The sequence below is a fragment of the Sceloporus undulatus genome, chromosome 9 (genome assembly GCF_019175285.1).
Source record: "Sceloporus undulatus isolate JIND9_A2432 ecotype Alabama chromosome 9, SceUnd_v1.1, whole genome shotgun sequence".
NCBI classification, from domain to species: domain Eukaryota; kingdom Metazoa; phylum Chordata; class Lepidosauria; order Squamata; family Phrynosomatidae; genus Sceloporus; species Sceloporus undulatus.
Genome location: NC_056530.1, coordinates 1,378,047 through 1,401,733, shown reverse-complemented (window position 1 = coordinate 1,401,733; position 23,687 = coordinate 1,378,047). Strand labels below are relative to the sequence as shown.

Here is a 23,687-nt window from a genome sequence, read left to right as displayed (position 1 = left end):
GGGCTCCTTCCTCCTCCATCACTTGCTCCACTCCACTCCCCCCCACCCTCCCTCTTACAGCCTTTTGCAGCCCCAAAGTCACCCTGATTTCCCCTTTTGCCTCCTCTCAGCCTCCAGTCCTTCGGCTCTTTCCTCCTCCTCCTCCTCTTCTTCTTCCCCCTCCCCTCTGATGAGGAGAGGGAATGCTCTGACCTCTGCCCGCCCTCTGACCCTAATCCCTCCCTGAATTTGCCCCAAACATGATCGAGGGCATGTTCATATTTCGCGGAACCCAGGTCTTTTGAGAAAAGACGGAATTTAGTCTGATTCTGGATACCCCAGGGTAAGGGGCATTTCCTTGTGCAAGCCTCAACATGGATTGTGACAGAATCGGGCCCAATATGAACTTCACGTGGAAGAATCGATTTCAAAACCGGTGTAAAAGGTAATGTGAATGGCCCCATTGTGTGAAGTTAGGTTGGTGGGTACATGTAACAGTCACATGAAAACTACTTACACTTGGTCCTATCAGGACCACATTTAAAGTGGAGTATTTGTAAAGCAACACTATTATATACTATTGATATGGTCTCAGGGTAGCCTTGGAAAATAACTTGTTTGTTCTCATATGACTACTTGTACATTGCCACATCCTTCTTCTTTGGCACATTTATCGGAGAAGACGTAGCCTCATAAAATATAGAAATACTACAAACAGTATTGATGTGTATCTTGTCCTCCCACGATTTACCCATTGTAAAATGGACTCAACATGTCTTTCCTGAAACATGATGTTCAGGTGTGTGGCACCATTATACACATCCAGGTCAGAGTGATCTTTTGCACAAACCTAAAAGCTTATTGTGCAAGCTTTCTTCCTGTGTAATCTCTGCTTTTTAAGAACACAAAGTGTCGGGGTGGTAAAGTATATCAAAACCAATGTGGAGCTATAACATTTGGTGCTACCATTGTCTCCACTGGAAATTTGTGAAGTAGCCACTTGGTCAGTTACATGCTTAAGAGGGTAAGGAATTGAACCCACTTTCCAAATACAACTGGGGAAACTGTCACACTCCAGACCTTGTTGAACTCTGACTCTCACCATCCCTGATACTTAACCCTGTCAATGGTGACAGATGGGAGCTGTTGTTGAGCAACACTGCGAAGCACTTATTCCTCAACTGTGTATTACATCCCCAGTTAAAGTAAGCACATCTTGTTCCTTAGCTCAATCTGTGGCATCACCACCTACACTGGGAAAAAACTTGACTTGATCTTTAGACTTTATCACACCAGCCAGCTGCCCTGCCACAATCTCACCAGTTTAAGAATGGAAGCATACCGGTTTGGCATATTTTCTTATCACACTTTTCCCCATGGTAGTGCTTTGGGAGCCAGTGTGGCATAATGGTCTCAGTGTTGGACTATGACTCTGGAGACCAGGGTTTGATTCTCAGCTCAGCCATGAAACCTTGGCAAATCACATCCTCTCACCCTCAGGGCAAACCTCCTCCAAACCTTAGGGTCGCTATAAGTCAGAAACTACTTGAAGGCACACAAGACACACAGAGAGCTTTAGAGTTCCATGGTTGCGTGATCTATTTTCCGCATTGCCAAATGGTGCCTTTCAGGATGAAGGGTAAAACAAATGATCACAGTAACCAACATCATTCCAAAACTGGCTTCTGTGTAAATGTGCACACTGTGCCCAAAAAAGAATCTCTTTATGAATAATGGCTTCCTTTTATTCTGATTTTGTTAACACACATCATATAAATGTCAACCCGCCATCCTACCATTTGTCATTATGATCTGATGATCCTATAATCTGTATAGCGCCATATATATGTGGCGCTATTGAATGTCCAATTTTATCATTGTAATAAATTACAATTTATAATTTTTGGAATTGTAGTATTTTGTGGGTTTCGTGCCATCATTTCTTGCTTTATTTAGTGTGCAATTTTAGTAAATGTCATTTTTGAAAATGCGCACACAGTGGCCATCATTGAGAAACTGTTGGAGGCTGGAGCCACAGCGAGAGGGAGGGGAAAGGAGCGGCATCAGAGCCACTCACAACACGCAACTCCCTGAGAAGCAGGGCTGTTTTATTTATTGTGTAATTTTAGCAAATTTAATTTTTTAATTTTTAAATAACTTTTGCAGAAGGGGACCTATTGCACAAATGCAGCAATGGAACAGCAGCGAGATTGAGAGTCTATTGACAAGTTTTCCCTGTCAATTAAAAGGTGCACTACAGTAACAAATGGGATGCAAGGCGGCACCAGGACAGACACTTGGTTGTGAAATAAGTACTGGTCAAAGACACTTTAATCCTTTTTGTATTCCACCTCTCATGTGATAACGTCCTCAGTAGCACCTGGTCCAGGTATCCAGCTCACCACAGAAACTGATTATCCTTGCCTTTGTGTTTACGCACCGCTTTCCCAATTGATCGCCAGCTGGGGATGGGTCACACCTGTTCTGATTACATCTTTCTCTCCTCTGAGCACCTTGAAATTTTATGACTCTCCTGTGTCACAATGCAACACACCCCTCCTTTGTCAATACAAAGCCTTTTGGCTTTGCTGTGCAAAACACATTCCTGCCTGTACATCTTTCCCACCCATCTATATCAACCCATTGAGCAAGGCTTGGGGAAAATGGCCTTGCTCAAACCCTTCCCTGTTGGCTGGAGGATTCTGGAAACCGTACCCCCAAAAAGCAACTTTTCCTGGGATTGCCAGTGAGGTTACTACAACATGCCTCTGACGGAGTGGCCTCTGGCCCATAATGGATCAAACGGAAGAGAAGGTTGTGAGAGATTAATGAGCGATCTGTCACACTTTTAGAAGAACAATTAAGAGCTGGACACAAGATGGGCAATCCGTTTAGAATAAGGGTTGGAAACTGCATGGAGGCCCAGGAGGACCCATGTTTACCCCAGACCTTTAATGCGCTTTAGTCTCTCTTTAATGCCAAAATCTTCCCCAGTGTGATAAACTCCTATGTCAGTGATGGCGATGCTATGGCACACGTGCCAGAGGTGGCACTCAGAGCTTTCTCTGTGGGCACATGTGCCGTCACCCCAGCACAGTGTTTGCCAGAGTTTGTTACTAGAAAGCCAGAGAGACATGGCACTTTGCAATAAATAAGTGGGTTTTGGGTTGCAGTTTGGGCACACGACCTCGAAAAGGTTCACCATCACTGTCCTACGTTTTTATCTGAGAGAACCCCTCTCTAGGAATCTCTAGGTCCTCCAGTGCAACTCTGTGGCCAACATCTGCCAGACATTGACCACAGAATTGCACTGGAGGAGCTACAAAGGCCTAGCGGAGGGTTCTCTCTAGCTAGGAATCTCTGGGTCCTTCAGTGTGACTTTTGGTTCTTCTGTCTTTTGCTATACAAATCCACACAAGTCTGACAGAGTCACAAAACACGCGTTATCTATGGTCCAAAACAAATAACCCAGTTTGAAACCATTTTATCTCTCTCGGCTCAATGCTGTGGAATCCTGGGAAATGTAGTTTCGTGAGACACTTAAGTCTTCTCTGTCAGAGAGCTCTGGTGCCACAATAAACTACAATTCCCAGGATTCCCTAGCACTGAGCCAGGAAAGCCAAAGCAGTCTCAAACTGGATTATTTCTGCAGTGTGTTTTAGACTTTTGTGGGTGTTGTTTGCCTTCAAGTCGTTTGTGACCCTGAGACCATTCTATCATAAGGGTTTTTTTGTTTGTGAGCCTCCTTGGGCACCTTCTGGGAGAAAGGCGGCATAAAAATTAATTAATTAATTAATGTTATTGGCAAGTTTTATTCAGAAGGAGTTTGCCATGGCTATCCTCTGAGGCTGAGAGAGTGTGACTTGCCCCAAGGTCACCAAGTTTTCTAATGGGACCAAAACATTAGAAAGGCCAAAAAAGGGAGGGAAATCCTGTCTGACATTGGAAGCTAAGCAGGGTCAAGCCCGGTTCGTCCTTGGATGGGAGACCGCCAAAGAAGAACCAAGTAAGAGGAATGTGACTTGTCTTTCTTTACCCCGCGCATGCGCTCTGCCTGCGAGGGTTAGACCTTAAGAATCCTCGCCCCGGCCCCACCCACAATGCGTGCGCGCCGCCGACGTGACGCAATGTGGGAGCTGGGGGCGGGGCGTAGTGACGTATGCGGAAGGGCACGTCATTCCCGCCTGTGTGTGCAGAGCAGCAGAGGCTGCAAGAGAGGAGGCAGAGGAAGGTGCTTGGAAGGCAGGTCAGTGAATGGGAGCCAATGGGGACCCCTCTGCGGGGATAAAGGGAGTCCAAGGCTGCTCTCTTTTGCCTTCCCTTTTGGGGCAGGCCCCTAATGCCTCCCCAGAAAGAAAGAACAGCCAGGCAGCAAAGTTACAGTGGTCCCAAACTGTGCCCCTTTAAGAGATTTTGGACTTCAACTCCCAGAAGCCTCAGCCATGTTGGCCAATAGTCTAGGATTCTGGGAGCTGAAGTCCAAAACCCTTCAAAAGGCACATTTTGAGGATCACTGGTTTAAAGTAACCTGGTTTAAATCATGATTTATCAGTAGTCCCCAAACTGTGCCCCTTTAAGCGATTTTGGACTTCAACTCCCAGAAGCCTCAGCCATGTTGGCTAATAGCTTGGGATTCTGGGAGCTGAAGTCCAGAACCCCATTAAAGGGCACAGTTTAGGGGAACCACTGTACTACAACACCCACAATCCACAAAACAGCCCAGCCATACCTTTGATGTGTGTGTGTGTGTGTGTGTTGTATGCTTTCGAGTCATTTCTGACTTTTGGTGACCCAGCCATAGGGTTTTCTTGGCCAGTTTCTTCAGAACTCCTATTTAAAGGTTGCCCACACAGGAGCTATGCAGAGTATTCCATACAGAAGTGGATGTTCAAAGAGCCCAGTGGGACTGCGCCACAGAACTAGTATATATAGGAATACCCTATATTCTTATTTTAGAATAACCTATCTTGTGTTCCTATATATTTCCTATATACAGTATTTCATATATACTCTTTATTTTTCCATCTCCAGGTGTGCATGTGAGCAGAAAGGGCAATGTCATGGATAAGAGAAGGAGAACTGTCCCTCTTGGAGAAATTCTGTGCCAGTGTCTTAAAGGCAAGTGTTAACAGTGGTTCATAATCTGAGACATTCAAGTTTGATGGTTGCATGTGAATGTTAAGACAGATGGGACATGTGTGCACTTCTAAGCAGGAAGACCTCAGTAGTAGTCTTCCATTACCTGGATCCCTCCAGAGTTTTCTTGGCATGTATCTCCTCTCAGCCAGTGTGGCCAGAAATGATGAGACTTGGAATCCAGAATATCTGGTATCTTATTTTTAGGCTTTCCTTACTTAGAGGATAAACCTGTCAACAGCTGCTAGCCATGGTGACTAAATGCACCGTCCAAGTCTGGAAGCAGAATACCTATGTTAACTAGAGGCTTAGGGACAAGTATCTTAGGGTACTTAGCTTGATGTAGATGACAAGAAGATGCAAAGCTAAACAGACCTTTGACCCTCCAGATGTTTTGGACTTCAGCTCCCAGAATCTCTGATTAGCCACATTGGCTGGAGTTGTGGTTGCTGCTGCTGCTGTTTCTTATTTTCTTCACCATTATTACTATTCCATGTTGCTCCTAGTTTGGGACTCAAGGCAACTTACGAAAGTTAAATGCAACTAGAAAGTCACATCCAACAAAAGTTGGAAGTGTAAGTAAACTGCCAATAAAATTAAAACCAGTTAAAATTTTGCCATTTTAAAAAATACTTGTATAGACAACGTAACAAAAGGTCTACCAAAACTGAAGAAGCTTAACCTGCCAGCAGAAAGACAGCAAGGGGAATGCAAATCTAACTTCTGCAGGAATGCAGTTCAAGAGTTGAGGAGCAGCCACTGAAAAGGCCCTTTCCTGTGTCAGCACCAGATGTACTTGTGAAGATGGTAGGATTGAGAAGGACCTCCCCATAAGATCTCAGAACATGGGCAGGTCTGTATGGGAGAATGCTCTGCCACTGAAATAGTCCTGAATCACATTTGATAAAGCAGATCTTTTAAATAAACTTGTAAGAGGGTTTCCATTTGATAAACCAGAAATGTGGATGGCAGACAAACAAATGCCTTGAGTAATTAATTTCTCTCTTTTTCCACTATCCATCTCCGGCCAGAATTTTTATTAATTTAATTCATAGCCCACCTGTTTGACACAGTTAAAGACACAGCAATCAAATATATGGACAACCAGATGTATATATAACTTTTAGTCACAGACCAGTTAGCATTCCAAAGCCCTGCCTGAATAAAAGAAGTATTTCCAGCCCACTCAAAACCAAAAGAGATGGAGAGATGCTAGGCTCCTTCAGCGGTGTGTCCATAACCTGGGAGTGTCCACCAAAAATGTGCATCAGAGTCATGTTTATTGAACTTGGGAGGTGGCCTTGTTCTAAGGTGTTATTTTCTTGTACTAAATTGCTAGGTGCTCAGGGAGTGGCTTTCTAAGTACAGTAACCCCAGCTTTCTGGACATTCCCCCCAAAAAGCCCAGCAGGTTATACCACTAATAGACCTTAAAGATAAGAGGTTTTTATTTGGTATTTTTTGAAACACGTACTATACGTGTTTAGGTGTTTGTACAATGACTGTTCTTCAGTTCTGTTGTTGTAATCCTTACCACTTTTTGTCTGCATTCTCACGCATTTCCAGGTCAATACACTGGGTCTGTTGGACATCAGGTCCTCTCATCCTCAGGCACCCTGGCGTGTTAGTTGAGAATGAGGGGTGTTGTAATCCAATACTTCATAGGCACCAAAAGGGAGAGGGCTGTTAACAGGTTTGGTGAAATCAAGCTGCCTCTCATTCCATCTCTGCTCTGTCTGTTTCCTTTGCACATTCAGGCAGGGCCAATGCCAAAACACATTGCGTTCATCATGGATGGCAACCGCCGCTATGCCCAGAAGCATAAAGTGAAGAAACTGGAAGGACATTCACAGGGATTTGCAAAACTTGCACAGGTGGGCCATAGTTTGTTTGTTTTTCTGAGCACTTCTAATTTCCAGGCCTGTTTCATATCTGTCACCATTAGTTACCAATTAATTATTTGCATAATTTATACTCTACAGATCCTCACAGGAGGTCAGGGCAAAGTAATAAACTTTGGTTTGGAGATGAGTGATCCACCAAACGTTGGTGGACTGTTCCTCCCATCAGCCCTCACCAGCATTGGTTCTCGTGTTGGAGCTGATGCAAACTTCAGCTCAACAGCATTTAGAGGCCAAATGATTCCCAGCCATGTACAAGAGCTAGTGGAAGCATTAGCCGTAGAATTATAGCCTTCATTTGTCTAAAATGTATGGATGTTCAAAGCAATTTATCCCCCAAGCCAAGGCCATATGTAAAAAAAATAATAATGGAAGAAGTGTCAAAATTTAGAACAGGCGTTGAAAGCTCCAGGTGATCCAAACACCACTTGAACAAAAAATGTTTTAATCTTTGTGCAATCCCAGTGAGGAGATACACTCCTCAAACTCTTCCAGAAGAGGGTTCCAAAGCTCAGGGGCTACAGCCATAAAGACCCTGCTTCTAACTGTTAACATCCTGAAGTGCTGTGAAGACAGAGAAAAGAGTGCAACCAGTTAGCCAATTCCATTAAGAAGTAAGCCTTTTCCTACAGTCTGGCTTCTAGCTACTGAGTCCAAATGCAGTGGGTTCAGGTAATAAGCAGTTGGAATTTTCCTAATTTTTGTTTTATATTAAAATTAATAGGTCATTTGTCTACTTCTGTATTTCAGCTTATGCTGCCATTGCATTGATTTCATTTTTCTGGCCATGAACTTGGCTGTGGAACATACCAGTGCTCAACCTTCCCTTTTGGGATCCTCTGCAAAAGGAATGAGAACAACCTACCTATCAGGTTGTTTAGATAATAAAAGGTTGAGGAAAAGACCTTATGTGCCACCTTGAGCTCACTGAAAAGATGGCATTTAAATGGAACTGATAAATATTTCTTTAAAAAAAGTTACATGAATGCTGTCATTCTTATCTCTAGATTCTGTACTTGAATTTATTAGTTTGGATTAGGAGATGTTTTAGTGCTTATTAACAGTGGTGTCTTGTCATAACAAAGGCAATATTTATTTACTGACCTTTAAAACATGATTGCTTATGGAAGGAAGATGCTTGTCTTGTACCACAAAGTGTCTGAGCAGAGACTTGTTTGGGATGTATTCATATTGGAATTGCACAATGTCTTCCCTCTAAGGTGCATGTTTATAGGGTTGGTTTCAGAGGTGTCACTATTACAGCAATCAGGGCAGTCTGTAGTGATGACACCACTTTGTAGTTAATAACTTTAACTCTTTGTTAAGAATGATGTTTTCTTGGGACTGTACTACAGATTGCGAGGAGTGAGGAGATCATGTTCAATTCAGATCCTTTCAGGTGGGGAGTGGGAGGGAGAGAAGCCTTCCTCCACATAAAAAACTGAGAGACAGGCTGATAAAAATTTTCCTTGTGTGATGGTTTTGTTCACACAGAGAACTTATTTCAAAATGCTATCCATACTAAATAGTTGCATCCAGGGAAAAGGTTCCCCCCCTAACATCCCATTTATGTTACAGTCCTTTAGCAGTCTAACAGTTGCCCACCTTCGTACTAGAGCCAGGAACCCTCATTTTTTTTTTCTAGAAACTAATTCATTGTTCAGCAGGTCCAACACTTTTCTTCTCCTCTCTTAAAGACACTGCAGTGGTGCCTGAGTCTGGGTATTCGGGAAGTCACAGTTTATGCCTTTAGTATTGAGAATTTCAAGAGATCCCAAGAAGAAGTAGATGGCCTGATGCAACTGGCAAGACAAAAGTTTGCTCGTCTTCTAGAAGAACAGTAAGACCTTTCTATATTGCTATAAACCTGTAAGCCTTTATGGCTGCCTTTCTAAGGAATGTGACCTTTTCTGTATGCTTTAAAAGTTGGAAACTATGATGCAAACAGCTGTCATTCCCAGCAGAAAATGTGAATTAAGTTTGCACTGGGCTATAATTTTTCTCTGACAGAGGAAATCACAGGATATTTGCTATGCTGTAGATTCGTTGGACTGGGACTCTGGAGACCAGGGTTCGAATCCTGGCTTGGCCATGTAAACACACTCTGTGATCTTGGGTGCAAGTTACAGTCACTCAGCCTCAGAGGATGACAATTGCAACCCCCAGCCCCACCAAGAAAACCACATGATAGATTTGTCTTAGGGTCACCATAAGTTGGAAACAACTTAAAGGCACAGAACAGTAACAACAAAGCTGAATTCATCTGGTGCAGCAAAAACAAGATATTTTTGTGGCACATCTGAATTTTGATAGTTGGCATATAGTTCCATGAACTGCAGCCCATTGAATCTAGTGAAATGGACCTAGTCTATGGTAACTTAGGCCAAGTACAAATTGTTCATCTCTGTGATACTATTTGACTCTTCGCTTCTATTTTCAAGATATAAACAGTTTCTCTTGGAAGCCTCCCTGGATAAACAGAGATAAACAGAGATTAAATAATAATAATAATAGATTATTAATATAATAAAAACAATCCAGTCTAGTGAATATCAGATATATATTGGCATTGCTAAAGTGTAGCTTGTCATTATGTTTAACTTCAGCCAAACTTTTGTCTTTTCACACTCTGTAGGGAGAACTTGGAGAAACATGGAGTGTGCGTTCGAATCCTTGGGGATCTGCCCCTCCTGCCGCAAGATATTCAGGAACTAATTGCCAAGGTTGTGCTGGCCACAAAACACTACAACACGTGAGTCCTCTTCTGCTTCTTTGAACATCTTCCTGTATGCAATAATACACTTTTCTGTCTTGCCCTCTTATTCTCAATGCTGCATCCAAAATGGCAGCTCAGTTGTGTGGTCCCTGCAGTGCCATTCAATGGATTATGTCATTTTACTGAAGAATGTAAAAATACCCTACTGAATCATATCAGAGTATAATATTTTGTGTTCCACAGTGGACAACCTGGAGTTTGTAAAAGTTACTGTTTGGACTACTGTTTGCTTTTAAAACATATGTGCCTATTCTGCATCTAAGTCTTCCTGACCATTTTACCAAGACTAATAATGAGATGATCCCTGTCATAGTCTTATAGTCTGAGTCACACATGGCACAGAAAGAAAGGGGATCAAGTGGGAAGAGAAAATTGAATCAAGTTCAAGCACTGTTCCATGTTACCTGTAGTTGCTATCTCTGTGTCCAGTACATAAGGCATGTTGCTCTCTGACACTTTCTATGGTCATCTTCCTAGGAGGCAGTTGAGAATGGGTGGAAAAACTGGTCTTACTTTCCACACCATGCATGATCTCTCTTGTCTTTTTTTAAAGGTGTTTCTTGAACATTGCCTTTGCATATACATCGAGACAAGAAATCAGCAATGCAGTGAAAGAGCTGGCTTGGGGTGTTGAGGAAGGGCTGCTTCAACCCAGGTAATTATGCACTTGCATATGTGTGCATCTGTTGAGACACATGCATGATTTCAGATGTGGGACCAGCTGTGTACTTGTGGGACTTTGAGCAATGTACTGTTTTCACTGGCAGATCAAACTCAAGGCTGAAACCTGTTCTTGTGGCAGAAACTAGATTCATACAGTGCTGACAGGTTAGCCTTTGTCCCAGTCACAGAGACATATCCTTCCTTGCCAGCCCTCCTGAGTGCACAGCACTGTCCTTATATTATCGATTGACTGATCTTTGTGTCAGCAATGAAGCAGTGCCCTCCCTTTGTCAGAGCAGTTTCTAAAGAATTAAAAAAGAACATGTGTTTAAACTCCTAAAGTACAGCAGGGCACACTTTGTTCTTGCAAAACCTACATTTGTGTCACCCAGAGTTCCACTAACTTGAGCCATGTGCAAAAGATGCATATATAGACTTAAAGAAATGATGCATTGGAACATAGAAATTAGTTTTGAGTACCACAACTCATTATTTTTTCACAAAAAATCCACTCCCAAGCCCTTCTTCATTTCAGCAGTATATTGGGGGTGTCATCTAAGCAGTTTCTGTGAAGCAGTTGTAATTTGGAGCATCTTTCCATCTGACTTGGAAATGACCCAGAAATTTCCCAATTGCCCACCAAAGCATCTAAGCAGGCACTTGAGGAAACAAATATGCAAGGCTTTTGAAAAAAACAACACCAGCACAACAGACATGAATATGAGAACAGAGGGATCTTCTTCCTTCTCCTTGCTCAGCATTCTAACTGTTAGAGTCTAACTTCTGCTGGCTCTGATTTTTTACACAAAATTAACATATTTAAGAAACTCACTACAACAAACAACAAAAACTGAACAGCCAAATCATCAGTGCTCAGCTGCTGCATCACCTTTCCTCCACCTCCCACCCTACAGGTACATTGGACCCATCATTCCCAGGCAGAATGAAGCCAAACAATAAAGGCTGCCCCTTATGATCATTTACTATCCCTGCTTGGGGCGGAAAGTAGAGAGCAGTGCCTGGGTAGATTTGAACTAGGTTCTGACATTGATCACAAATTCCTGGGCTGAGCGTGGGCTCAGAGGCACTGTGTTGTTTCCCTGTCCAATTACTTTTTTCTTGGTTTTAGTAGATTTCAGGATCCTTAGAAAAGTTACTTCTAAGTAGCAGAAGGCTTCAAGAAATTATGGTCCAAAAAGTTACTTTTCCAAAATCTGTTGTGTTACAGCAACTAACTAAATTGTGGAACTCCTTGCTGCAAGTTGTGGTAGTGCTTTCTAGCTGAAGATGACTTTGTGGAGGCTACTGCTTGTGACATGAAATGGTGAACTCGATAGACCTTTTTTAGCCTGCTGCTTTTATGATCTGCTTATATTAGTAATGGGAATGTTGTTTATAGTTAAGAATGCCTGTTGTAACTTGAGTTCTTGTTTCTCTTTCTCTTAGTGATGTGTCAGAATCATTAATAGATAAATGCCTTTATAGCTCCAAATCTCCGCACCCTGACATACTGATCAGAACCTCCGGAGAGGTCCGGCTTAGTGATTTCATGCTCTGGCAGGTAAAACTTAACTACATCATCCTATATGCTGAATAACACTATCTGCTTTGCTAGGCCTCGTTTCAAGAAAAATGTTCATAATTTGGCTCTTGTGTCAGGCAAGTCTAATACATAACCTGAGAGATTGATGGACATAACAGCCAGGACAGTATAGTGCAACCTCCCCCAACTTGGCAACTTCCAGATGTGTTACAATATGTTGCCTTTTATCCAGTGATGTCGCTAAGGTTGATGTCACCCCCATTTCTGGACCCCTTGAGAGCCAGGTAGAGGGGCAGCCATAATAGGAATTGGGGAACCCAAATCCATATGCGCAATGCCATACAACTCCCCTGCCAGTGCTCAGCTTCTCCACATCCAAAATAATTTCACGGTACTGTGGAAGAGACTAGTTCACGTTCCTTGGTGAACTGGTGACATTGAGGTAGCTGCGTGCTCTTTTTTGCTTAACACTCCCTTGCAGGGCTGTTGAAAGGATAAAATGGGGAGAGACTGTGCTGCTCTAGGTACCTTGGAAAGAAAGTAGGCTAAAACATATAATAATGCATTAATCTTCTACTACACTTGTACACTGCTGTTCAACCAAAGCAATTAAAGACTTGGAATGTCAGATACAAAAGGAAATTTGCTCCTGGTTAGCCATAGCTTTCTTCATTTCAGCAATCATTGAAAGGAGGAGGGGTTTGGAGTGTCATTAAGCAGTTACTGGGAAGAAGACAATTCACGACATATCCTTGTTTGTGACAAATACTATTATATGGTTTAATACACCTCTTTTACTTCCAGTGCAATAATTTCATGTATATATATCATTCTTTTCCCTGCCTAGGAATAAACTCTGTGAAAAATATTTTTGTTTGGGTGACCTGTAATTAGTAAGTTTCTTCCTTGTGGGGTGGAGTTCTGTCTTGAAATCAAATTATTTTTAGCATTTTTTTCATGCCCACTTGTAGTTTCGTGGGTAGAAGGTTGCCTTTTCCTCAGGCAGTAAAATGTCTCAGCTCAGCGCTTGACAAAATCACAGTGGCCAGATCTGCATGATTAAACAAAGCCTACACAAATGTTATTGGATGGCAATTCCCTGCATTCCTTACCACTGGCTATGCTATCTATGGCTGCTGGCATTTTCAGTCTTTAACATGTAGAGGGGCAGCATGATTCCCCCATCTGTACAAAACGAAAGCACTCCTAGACACAGGCACCACTTGGACCTCCAGGAGCCAAGTTGGGTCAGAGGGTAAGTTTTGAACCTTGCAAGCAGAGAGTAGTTCCTTCAAGATCCTGCTTTCAGCACCATAAAAAATTTATATTTCTGCTGTCTCACTGCTGTGAGAGTTTTCAGATGCAATCATATTGTCATCCATAGTGTGGCCTTGGGCAAGTCATACTCTCTCAGCTTCAGAGGAAAGCAATAGCATACCATCTCTGAATAAATAACAAGTGTATAACAGGCTACCTGCCTGTGGAATGTTTCAGTCTGAGATGTCCTGATAGAGAGATCTGTGCAAAACCATAAGACTAAAATGCTTATCCCATGGTGTAAAACTGGTCCCTTTCAGACTGTACATGAATATCTTGCTTATCCTTGGCAAAAGAGGGCAACATGCAGATGCTACCCTAAAAGAAGCTGCCTCAACTTTGTACCTTTTGGATGTGTTGGACTAGCTCTGCCAGAGTCCCCAAAAAGCATCTATGCATTCCAATTTTTTTTAAAAAAAGATTTATTTTAAGCCAATTGTTGATCTGTCCCAAAAGGCTGCTAGAATAGTTTACAGGGACTAATAGACAGGCCTAATCTAAATGGCCTTAAAGTCTAAAAATTCTTTCTGCTCAAAATTGTGGTCTGTGGACCAGTACGTCTGTGAGCCATTGGCTGCTAGTCTGCAGAGAGTTTCCATGGAACAAAAAAAAGAAATGGACTCAAATATGGTACTGGTACCTGGCACATTGGGGGCAAAAAATAATTGACAGTCTCCCACATCAAATAGCCAGAGAAGTACTTAGATGACTGACATAGAGTTTGGAAGGGAGGAGGAAAAAGCAGACTTGGGCATCAGTTACAAAGTTCTTAGCATTAACACCCCTGTCTTTCTTTCCTCAGACATCTCATTCTTGCCTAGTGTTCCAACCTGTGTTGTGGCCAGACTACTCCTTCTGGAATTTATGGGAAGCTATCCTTCGGTTCCAGATGAATTATAATACTTTACAGGTAGGAACCTAAGTTAGAGGGTGAGACAGAAGAAAAAAACGCTGGATTTTCCACAGAAATCTGACTTCTTGAAGATTTAGAAAACCAGTAATGCCCCTGTCCTACCCGGTCAGCTGCATAATTTCACTGGGAAAGTTTGATGTGTCAAACTATGGGCCATTTCTGTCCATGCAGAACTGAATAGTTCCACTTTATACATTTATAAAAATTTATAGAATAAAGTTTTTTCTAAAAAGCTTGCTGCTTAAAGTCAAACGTTCCATGCACTCCCTAGTTTGACTGCAAGCCTGTGCAAATCATTATTACATGTGAGAGTATTCATTTATTTTCTATATCTAAGTTATTTTACCGTTAAACAGTCAGCCCTCTGGATCCACTGATTTAACCATCCAGTTATGATGGGAATTGTAGTCCAGCACTTTGAACACAACAGGTTCTGTGCTTTAAATCAGTTCTAAAAGCCAGTACATCATTATTCTTTTTTTTTTTTTACCCCTTTCCAGAAAGCCAGGGATTTATACGTGGAAGAAAGGAAGTGGCAGCAGATGGAAAATGACAAGGCCTGCATCTTGGAGAAGCTGAAAGAGGAAGGATCTGCATCCTGTGCAGATGCTCAGAGACGGCGGACACTCCTGCAAGAATTAAGGGCTAAACGGGAAGAGCGGGTCCAAGGATTTCTGGAGGCCCTGGAGAACAAAAGAATGGACTTCCTTGAAAAACTGACTATGGTATCAGCATGACAAGAAGAGTTCCTAGGGTCTGAAATAGGTGCATAAAGGTGATGGGGAGGAAAAACATGAGCCGAGTTACATAGTCCAGCTGCAACACAGAGGGGTTCATTTAAATGATGGAAACATAGGTTTGTGTGTATGTGCTCTTTATAGACATATACAAGACTTTACCTGAGATTGGGTGAAACTATGGTCCTCAAGATGTTACTGGACTACAACTCCTGTCATCCTTGAGCACTGGCCATACTGGTTGGGGCTGATGAGAGTTGCAGTACAATGACTTGGGGCCAGAGGTTGCTCACTCCTCATTTAGCTCCTTGAGGCTTCCGATTATTATCAGTGCAAGGTTGGGAATATAGTGTCTGAAATAGATTTGTTTTCTCACTCAGATATGGTTTAAAGATAGCAAAACAAAATATATTTTGTTGTGGATTCGGTTACTAAAGGTGCACCATTGTTGGTACATATATGGGAAGATTTGTTTATGCAATAGGGATTTTATTCTGTTTTCCCAAATGCCAGCACTTCTGTGCTGCAAATCAAAAGGCAACAGAGTCCAAAATGTCCATTCTAGTGTTTAAGTCTTTATCTGTCTAGTCAAAAGGTGTAATATCCTTCACACTAGCTTTTGAAGCTCATGGGATTCTTTATTAGCCAAGGAAACCAGTGAGCCTTGAAAACTAGCATGATGAATTTTGCACCTTCTGTTTGAGCTGATAAAGATATCAACATGATGTGTATTTTGGACCCCCCCCCCCCCCCGACTAACACAACTACTGCTAAGAAAGTTTCAGTATCTTATAAAAGTTGTGTGCAATGAGCTACCAAAATATTGTCGTGGGTAAAGTTTATAAGATAACCTTGTTTCCGCACAAATAAATATGTGCCTAGAATGAGGTCGCGGTTGTTTCAGTTTCCAGATGCGAGACTGTTGTCTTGTAATTTTTCATCCCTCCTTCTCCATACGAACTGACAGAAACACCCCAGTCTGGAGGAGAAGGGTACCCGTGAAACTCAACAAAAGTATCATTTCATGCTTTTGAAGAGTATTCCTCTTATTTACCTCGAAAGATTTGGGCATATGGCCTGGGCTCAATACATAGTTTTCAAAGAGAACCTAATGCAGCATTCTCTGTTGTTGTTTGAAAGGTGGTTGTTCTAATTTTGGATATCATTACAAACTGTTCCCCTTTTTTAGAAGAAAGAAAATTCAGTATAGATTCAACTGTGAAGATTAAATCATCAGGCTATGAATAAAGTGCTTTTGTGACAGACATCTTTTTAAAAAAACAAACTAATGATTATTAAAAGTTACTACAGTCGGCCCTCCTTATCCAAGGATTTTTTATCCACGGATCCAAGCATCCACGGCTTGAAAACATTCAAAAAGAAGTATACATTCCAAATGGCAAAGCTTGATTTTCCATTTTATATAAGGGACACCATTTTGCTATGCCGTTATATTTAATGGGACTTGAGCATCCATGGATTTTGCTACCCACAGGGGATCCTGGAACCAAACCCTAGCGGATAACAAGGGCCCACTGTATTTTAAGGATAAGCGAATCCAAAGAAATGTAGCTTAATGGTCTTTCATTTTGAAATTCTGAGGATGAGTGAACTGCCATAGTGCTGATAATGGAATTCAACAAGCTGCTTAAGAGGTGCGTTTGGTGCACATAACTGAGGCGATATACTAAAACACATGATGATCAATAAATTATGAAAACGTTCTTTTCATGCAGTGGTTTTTAACTACTGTAGTGACCCGCATCTTTATACTTCATAGATCTCTGATTCTAAAAGATGGGCTTTCCTTTTCTTGTACAGCATGTATATATTCCAGACATGCAGTTCTCTTTTAGAGATGGGGGAAAATATATTAGTAAATGTTTCTGATGCATTAAAAACCAACATGCTAAAAATGTGAATAGTATCTTCTGTTGGAAGGAGAGATCTGACACCCTGAAGGAAGGACTTTAGTATGGTTTTGAAAAAGATAATGGACACTCCACTCCTTTCAGGTAAGTGATCCTGAGATGCATGCTTGAAACACTCTGTAGTCTATGTCCTAGATGTTTCTCATTGTCATAAAAACTCAATTACTACCAGCCTCTAAAGACTGGTACCAAGGTAATGCTTCAGGATAGCCATGGTGGGACTTGACTGTAGAGTTACTCAAAACAAAGCCTAATGAACTAGGCTCCAGGGTTGGAAAAAACAGGTTTTTTTAAACAAAATGTTTTAAACCTTTCTTTGTTTAAACCAAGTTTGGCTTTTTGCATTAATGTGTAGGACTAAACCAATATAGGGCTAAATCAGGAAATAACATAGCAAAAAGCAGTTCAGATGTTATGGCCATTAGCTTAAATAATAATTATTCCTACCCAAAAATTACTCTTTTAAAGCAAGGGTTTTTTTGGTTGAGCTTAAGCTAATTGAAGGATTTGTTTCTGAATGGCATTTCTCGTACTATAAAATAAGTGGTTCATAAGAAGCAGCTGACACTGGATACTGGTCTAACAATGAACAACTGCCAATAAACTGTTGAAGTTAAAATATTTAAATTCAGGCATTGTTGTTCCAGTAAGAAGGTTGGAAAGTAATAGCCAGACTTGGGGAGGGAAATTAAACTCATATTTCAAATGAAATATAAAATTCACATGAAATATGAAACCATTAAAAACAACAACATGGCTTTGCATCCAAACTCTTCCTTGAAATATCCTGATTATCCTCATCCCTCCGCAATTGTATTCTTCCTCCTCTCCCTCCCACTGATCAGATATCACATCTAGTCTTAAGCAACATTTAAGGAATTTACTTCCAACAATTTACACAATGACTTTTAAAATTATTATCCAGGATAATAATTATTGGTTAAAGTGTTTTACCAATATTACACGAGTTATGCTTTTTTCCCCCTTTTATTGCTAGTACTATACCTCTCTTTCCCACATTCAGTCTCTTGAATGTCTTGTTCCAGTAAAAGGGTTGGAAAATATTAATAACAGCCAGACTTCAGAAAGAAAAGAAATGAAACTTGAATCTGCTGTCCTGGGAACACTCACTACATTACTCTGCAGCAGCCATCTTAGCTAGTTCTGGTACAGGTTGAGCATCCAAAATCCAAAACTTATTGAGTGCCAACATGATGCCACAAGTTCAATGGTTCAGTACACAAGCTTTGTGATCATGCACAAAATTATTTTAAAATATTGTATAAAATTACCTTCGGGCTATATATATAAGGTATATATGAGACTCAAAAGATTTTTTCTTATCCAGAGAGGCTTACTGAGATTTCTGGAGGAACCTAGGTTCTCCTCTTACAATTTGCCTTATAATAGCAGTCATCTAGACAGTTCAAAAAAACAACCCAAGAAATTGAACATATCCAATATATAATAATAATAATAATAATAATAATAATAATAATAAATAATGATAACACAGGGCACAATACTAGAAGTTCTTAATTATTGCAGTGGGCCTTTGGTATCCGCTGGGGTTTGATTCCAGGACTTCCCATGGATACCAAAATCAGTGGAAGTCCCATTAAATACAGTGGCTTAGTAAAATGCTTTCCCTTATGTAAAATGGTTTGCTTTTTGGAATTTAGATTTTGGGGAAAATATTTTCAAGCTGTGCATAGTTGAATCCGTGGATACGGTGGGCTGACTGTATTATTATTTTCACCTTCTGGCTAAAAGGCATGCTGTGTATTACAAGGAACCCAAAAGATCTTTATCCATAAACTATAATTAAACGGATTAAAGTAAAACATGGTGGAAACACCTCTAAAGATGCTGATTTTGCTTGATCTAATGTCAGAGTTTAACCTATTTGGGATGGATTGCACCCTCATTGAAAGAGCAGTTTTGAAGCTTGCAAATACTCCCTGACTCTGCCTTTCTCTTGGATTCTCAGGTGTAAGCCAGGAATGGCTTTCCCCCAGTTTTGGTTGGAAAGATGAGGAGAAAGAAACAAACATGGCTGCGCATTAAAACCAGATTACTGCCTCTGGTAAGTGTGGCAGGTACACTATTTGTTTGAAATATTGTGCTTAACAAACCACTTTCCCACCCCCCGGGATCCCCAAAATGTTTTAAGGTAAAACTGCAATGTAAAAACAGAACCAAAACATACTTTAGAGATTTATAAAAGACAAAAGGCCTGACAAAATAATGCCATTTTAACTTCCTTTTGGGAGCACTACAGAGGCAGAGCTAACAAACCTTCACTATGGGAGAGGGGGAGTTTCTGCTACAGAAAAAGCACGCTACTATAAAGTCCTTCCTGAGATGAAGGCATAAAATATATCAAATGTCAAAATAAGGCTGAAGCAGTCAAGCTGCTGATGAAGGTCAGGTTTTTTGGAGCATACTCTTATTGGGGGAAAGGGGGCCAGATACCCTCCTTTTCCAGGACATGCCTACATTTGAATCTTCTGTCCAGGAGGAAGTTCAAAATGTCCTTTGTTTTGAGCATGACTAAGAAGCATGAATTTGTATTGATATTAGTGTTTTTAGCTTTCATTTGATAAGATCCTACAGTTTTATTGAATGCCCAACATTTTGCAGAGCCTTGTCCTCCCTTATGGTTAGGACATCTGTTCACCCTACACTGGATGCTGGTCAGTTTCCTGATGCAATTTCCAAGTGGTGGTTGTTTTTCGAACCTTATCTGCCTTAGAGCCAGGATAGTTGAAAAAGTGGTTATATTCATATGATCCTGTCTAGCCACAGAGAATACCAGACCAAAGTTACCTTGCATGCTCACCCTCTCTTCATGGGAATGCATGGGAGGGTTTCCTCAGTTACAGCGGGGAAGCCTTTGGTCTCAATGCTAAATAAGTTTGTTTTCAGATACTTTTGTTTTGTCACCCGGTTATTTTGGTTATAATTTGATCTACCGCTTGTTTGTTTTTGTCTGATGAATATAATATTCTTTGTGTGTGTGATATAAGCCTCTAATTAATTGATGTTAGTGGCCTGGGGTGGTTCTACCTATGAACTAGAGCTCATGGGATCTACAAGTTTTTAAGCCATGCTCCCAACAAATCTCTTGCAGCGGAGCTTACTCTTATGTGCTATTTAACATCAGTAACTTTAATAGGGACGAAAGAGGTTGGTAGCGCATGCTGGTCCAATTAAACATGTTGTATAGATCACACTGAGAAAAACAGGGATGAATGCGGGATGACACTTTGTTCTCCTTAAGCACTAGTTAAGGGATAGTATTGTTCCTGAGAAATGAGAGCAACAGGACAATTCATGTTGTTTTGTAATTGCAGAGTTTTAAGGTTACTGGTGTTTCATGTGTTGGCAGATGTTAAGTAACATCTGTTTTGTTTTTTACCAACATCCAACCATAGTCAGAGGCAAAGAAATACTGTATGCTTAGTATCAAAACACAAATCATCCTTTCATATATCACATACATTTATTTTCTTTCATTTTTGCTGAAGACGTAGCATGAAAAGACATAATCAGGTTACTACGAAGGGAGGGTAAGAGGCCTTAACCCTTTGCCACTTCTTCTGGTCCCAGTCTGGTTCCCAGTTTGCATTAGGATGGGAGAAGATTTCTATTGATCCTTTATAATTAAAGAATTAGGTATATTCTGAACCTACAGATTTGTTTTCACTACAAGAAGTGAACAGAGTCATCTAGACCTTTCATGCAAACTGGATAAAGTTATTGTTACTATTCTTTTAAAAATAGGGAGTTGCAAAACCTTGCTTCTTTACTGCAAATTTCCTAGAGATTTACTAAAGATCTATCTTCTGCTCATCCCTAGTATAGTTCCTTCTCAGGTAATGTAAATTTTGTAGAATCCAATGGAATAAAACTGCTGTTTGTATCTAAACATTTTTGGAAATTGGCCCTTTTGGCATTCAGTGCCAAATGTTGTTTCTGATATTTTCCAGTCCCACATTCAACTCAGATACACAAGACTTTGCCCCATCTCTTTAGCTTCAACATGTGAAGGGGCCGTTTTATTCCCTGAAGTGTGTACAGTGGGTCCTTGTTATGGTCTCCAGAGTCATAGTCCAACACCCAAAGCTCTACACCATGATGGCTCTAGCAAAGTACAATAACATCCCAAAACCCCAAAAACAGTGATAGCCATTATTGGGCCAGCCAGAATGCACAAAATACATGCTGCAAGTTTTCAAAGCTCCGCTGGCTTCTTCATTAGGCAAAGATGTTTAAATATCATACAAGAGAAAACATTTTTTGGCGATGTTAATCACAGGCCTGCATTTTGTCCAGATGTTCTTGGAATTAAGATGGTATGTCGGCCATGTAGCAAAGTGCCATAATACCCCAAATCCGCAAAATAGTGATATCTTTATGGGGCCAACCATCTTAACCCAGAAAAACACCAAGTATATCTTGACAAAATGGAGACCTATGACTAACAGTCACCCAGTGGGTTTCATCATGACTGAGCTGGGAATCGAACCCTGGTCTCCAGAGTAATGGTCCAACACACTCAAACCACTACACCGTGCTAGCTGTCTTTGGATGCACGTAACAACAGCCATTTTTGATCACTGATCAATGCCGCCTGGCATGGCTTCCTTTTGCCAATACCTATGAGAGCTAATATGGAAGTGTGGTTTGGGCATTGGACTACGACTCTGGAGGTCAGGGTTCGAATCCCATCTCAGCCACAAGTTGCACTCTTTCAGCCTCAAAGGACGGCAATGGCGAAACCCTTCTGAAGAAACTTGCCTAGAAAGCAAACTGGAAGCACACAGTGTTGCAACACCTCTCCCCAAAGCCTGTTTTGGGGGGGCTTATTTGAACCCCTTCCCTGATGAAGAAGCCGGTGGAGCTTCGAAATCTTGCAGTGTGTATTATTGTGCATTGTCCCAATAAAAGTATCACTGAAGTTGAAGGCTTTCATGGCCGGCATCCATAGATTTTTGTGGGGCCTGTGGCCATGTTCTAGAAGAGTTTCTCCCTGACGTTTTGCTGGCTTTTGAGGTGTCACTGTTTGGTGCTTTTTCCATTGGCTTTGCTATATGGCCAACATGGCTACCCCTGAATGTTTCCTGGTTGGGGTTTTGTGTTGTCTGTCTGTATTGCTGTGGGGAGGTGAGAAAGGTGTCAAAATGGTGCTGAAGAGGACAGCTCCCCACCTGGCCTAAATTTTTACCATCCTCTCCTTTTCCCTCACTGCATTTTTATACAGCGGGGAAAGGGAAAACATAAATGCACCTGAGGGAAGCCCTTCTGTGTTTGTGAGGGAAGACCCTATATTCGCTCCTAGTCAGGGCTGGAAGAAAGAGGGCGCTCTGGGTTACTACTACGGCCGACCGTCGTCGTCGTCGTAGTCGACGACGTCCTTTTAACAAGCAATGACCGCACCTTCGTTTTTTCCCCTTTGAACGAAAGGAGAGGCCACCATGTTCCAAGCTTTCCCTCACATTTTAACATACGAAGTACGTAATGTTAAAACATGAGGTACTACTAGCGCCTGAGCGTGAGGCGTTTTAACGGCCGGCGCTTATTTCCCGCCCTGAGGCTGAGGGAGGAAAATATGCGCGCCTTTTTCATTATCCTTTTCCTCAGAAGAAACGGGACATCATCACCATCGCGCCTTTTTCCCCCTTCAGTCAGGGCCTTCTCTCTCTCGGAGCCGGGGCCTAATTTAGGCTGACCTCTCCGTGAGGTAAAAGGGCTCGTTTCGTCGATAATACTTTCTTATTGTCATTTTATGCGAGACAAGGAAAAAACGACCCGGTTGTTGATATTTTGTATTTATTTCCCCTGTGTAATAAAAGAATGGCTCCTGAGTGGTTTTTACACACAAATAAGGACATCTTCGTGTTTGTTGTACGTTTGTGTTCGGACAAGAGGCGCACACGGGCCCCGCTTGGGAAGCCAAGCCGGAGGGAGGGAGGGAGGGAAGGGCGACTAGTTGCTGCGCTCCCCTCCGCCTCAATAATAATAATGCCAACCCCTGGCGGCAGGAGCAGCGGCGGCAGCAGCGCCCGCCTTGTTGTCCGTCCCTCCGGGCCACGTGACGCGCGGCGTCCAATCGTCATCCGGGGCGGTGGGGATCCGGCTGGAACCGGTTAGGCCGCGTCCGGCTCTATATAAAACTTTATAAACACCCCGATTCAAATTAGTGGGGTCGCGAGCCCGACGAGGAGAGGAGCCCGCCCCTGCTTGGGTTCTCCATTTCGGCTGTTCCCTTTCCGTCGTCTTCTCCCTCCCTTCTCGGCCCTCCTCCTCCTCTTTTCCTCCTCCTCTTCCTCCCGAGACCTTGCGCTTCTCCCCTTTCCAAGCTTTTCGTTTGTCTCTCCTCTGTCACCGCCGACATGCCCAAGAGAAAGGTACGTGGCTGAGGCGAGGGAGCGGGGGCCTAACGTCATCGCATAATAACCGTAATTAAAGAGACGAGGCGGACGGGAGAAAGGGGTTTATGCGGGGGTGCCATTCAGGTCAGCCGCCATTTTTCCTCCCCTCTTTCTCCTCCCTACACTCGTTTCTTCCCCTTCCCTCCATCCTCAAAACAACCTCTTCCTCCTCCTCCTCCTCTTCCCGCTTCCCTTCCCAGTCTTTATTATTATCTCCCTCATTCGGGAGATTAACGGTTGTAAAGAGAGCGGGAGGAGGGGGCTTTTGGAAGGGGAAGCAGAGCGCGTGCGCGAGAGGCGCCTCAACGGTTGTCGTCAAGACTTTTTAAAAGGCGGGCGAAGGGGCGGAGTCAAC

At 42.1% G+C, this 23,687-nt stretch overlaps 2 protein-coding genes across 2 annotated transcripts in view; both read left to right on the top strand.

Annotated features, from left to right (window-relative positions):
- Positions 1-4,117: 4,117 nt before the first annotated feature.
- On the top strand, positions 4,118-16,297 carry DHDDS (dehydrodolichyl diphosphate synthase subunit). The gene is made up of 9 exons (XM_042441022.1): positions 4,118-4,225; positions 5,011-5,097; positions 6,872-6,988; positions 8,713-8,855; positions 9,651-9,767; positions 10,345-10,446; positions 11,901-12,015; positions 14,117-14,224; positions 14,728-16,297. Exons 2-9 carry the CDS (start codon positions 5,035-5,037, stop codon positions 14,962-14,964), a joined length of 1,002 nt encoding a protein of 333 aa, XP_042296956.1. The 5' UTR covers positions 4,118-4,225; positions 5,011-5,034; the 3' UTR covers positions 14,965-16,297.
- Positions 16,298-23,293: 6,996 nt separating this feature from the next.
- HMGN2 (high mobility group nucleosomal binding domain 2) overlaps positions 23,294-23,687 on the top strand; it is a 7,085-nt gene continuing 6,691 nt past the window's right edge. The window contains exon 1 of the mRNA XM_042439776.1: positions 23,294-23,308. Coding sequence (XP_042295710.1) covers positions 23,294-23,308 — 15 coding nt within the window. The remainder of the gene's footprint in view (positions 23,309-23,687) is intronic.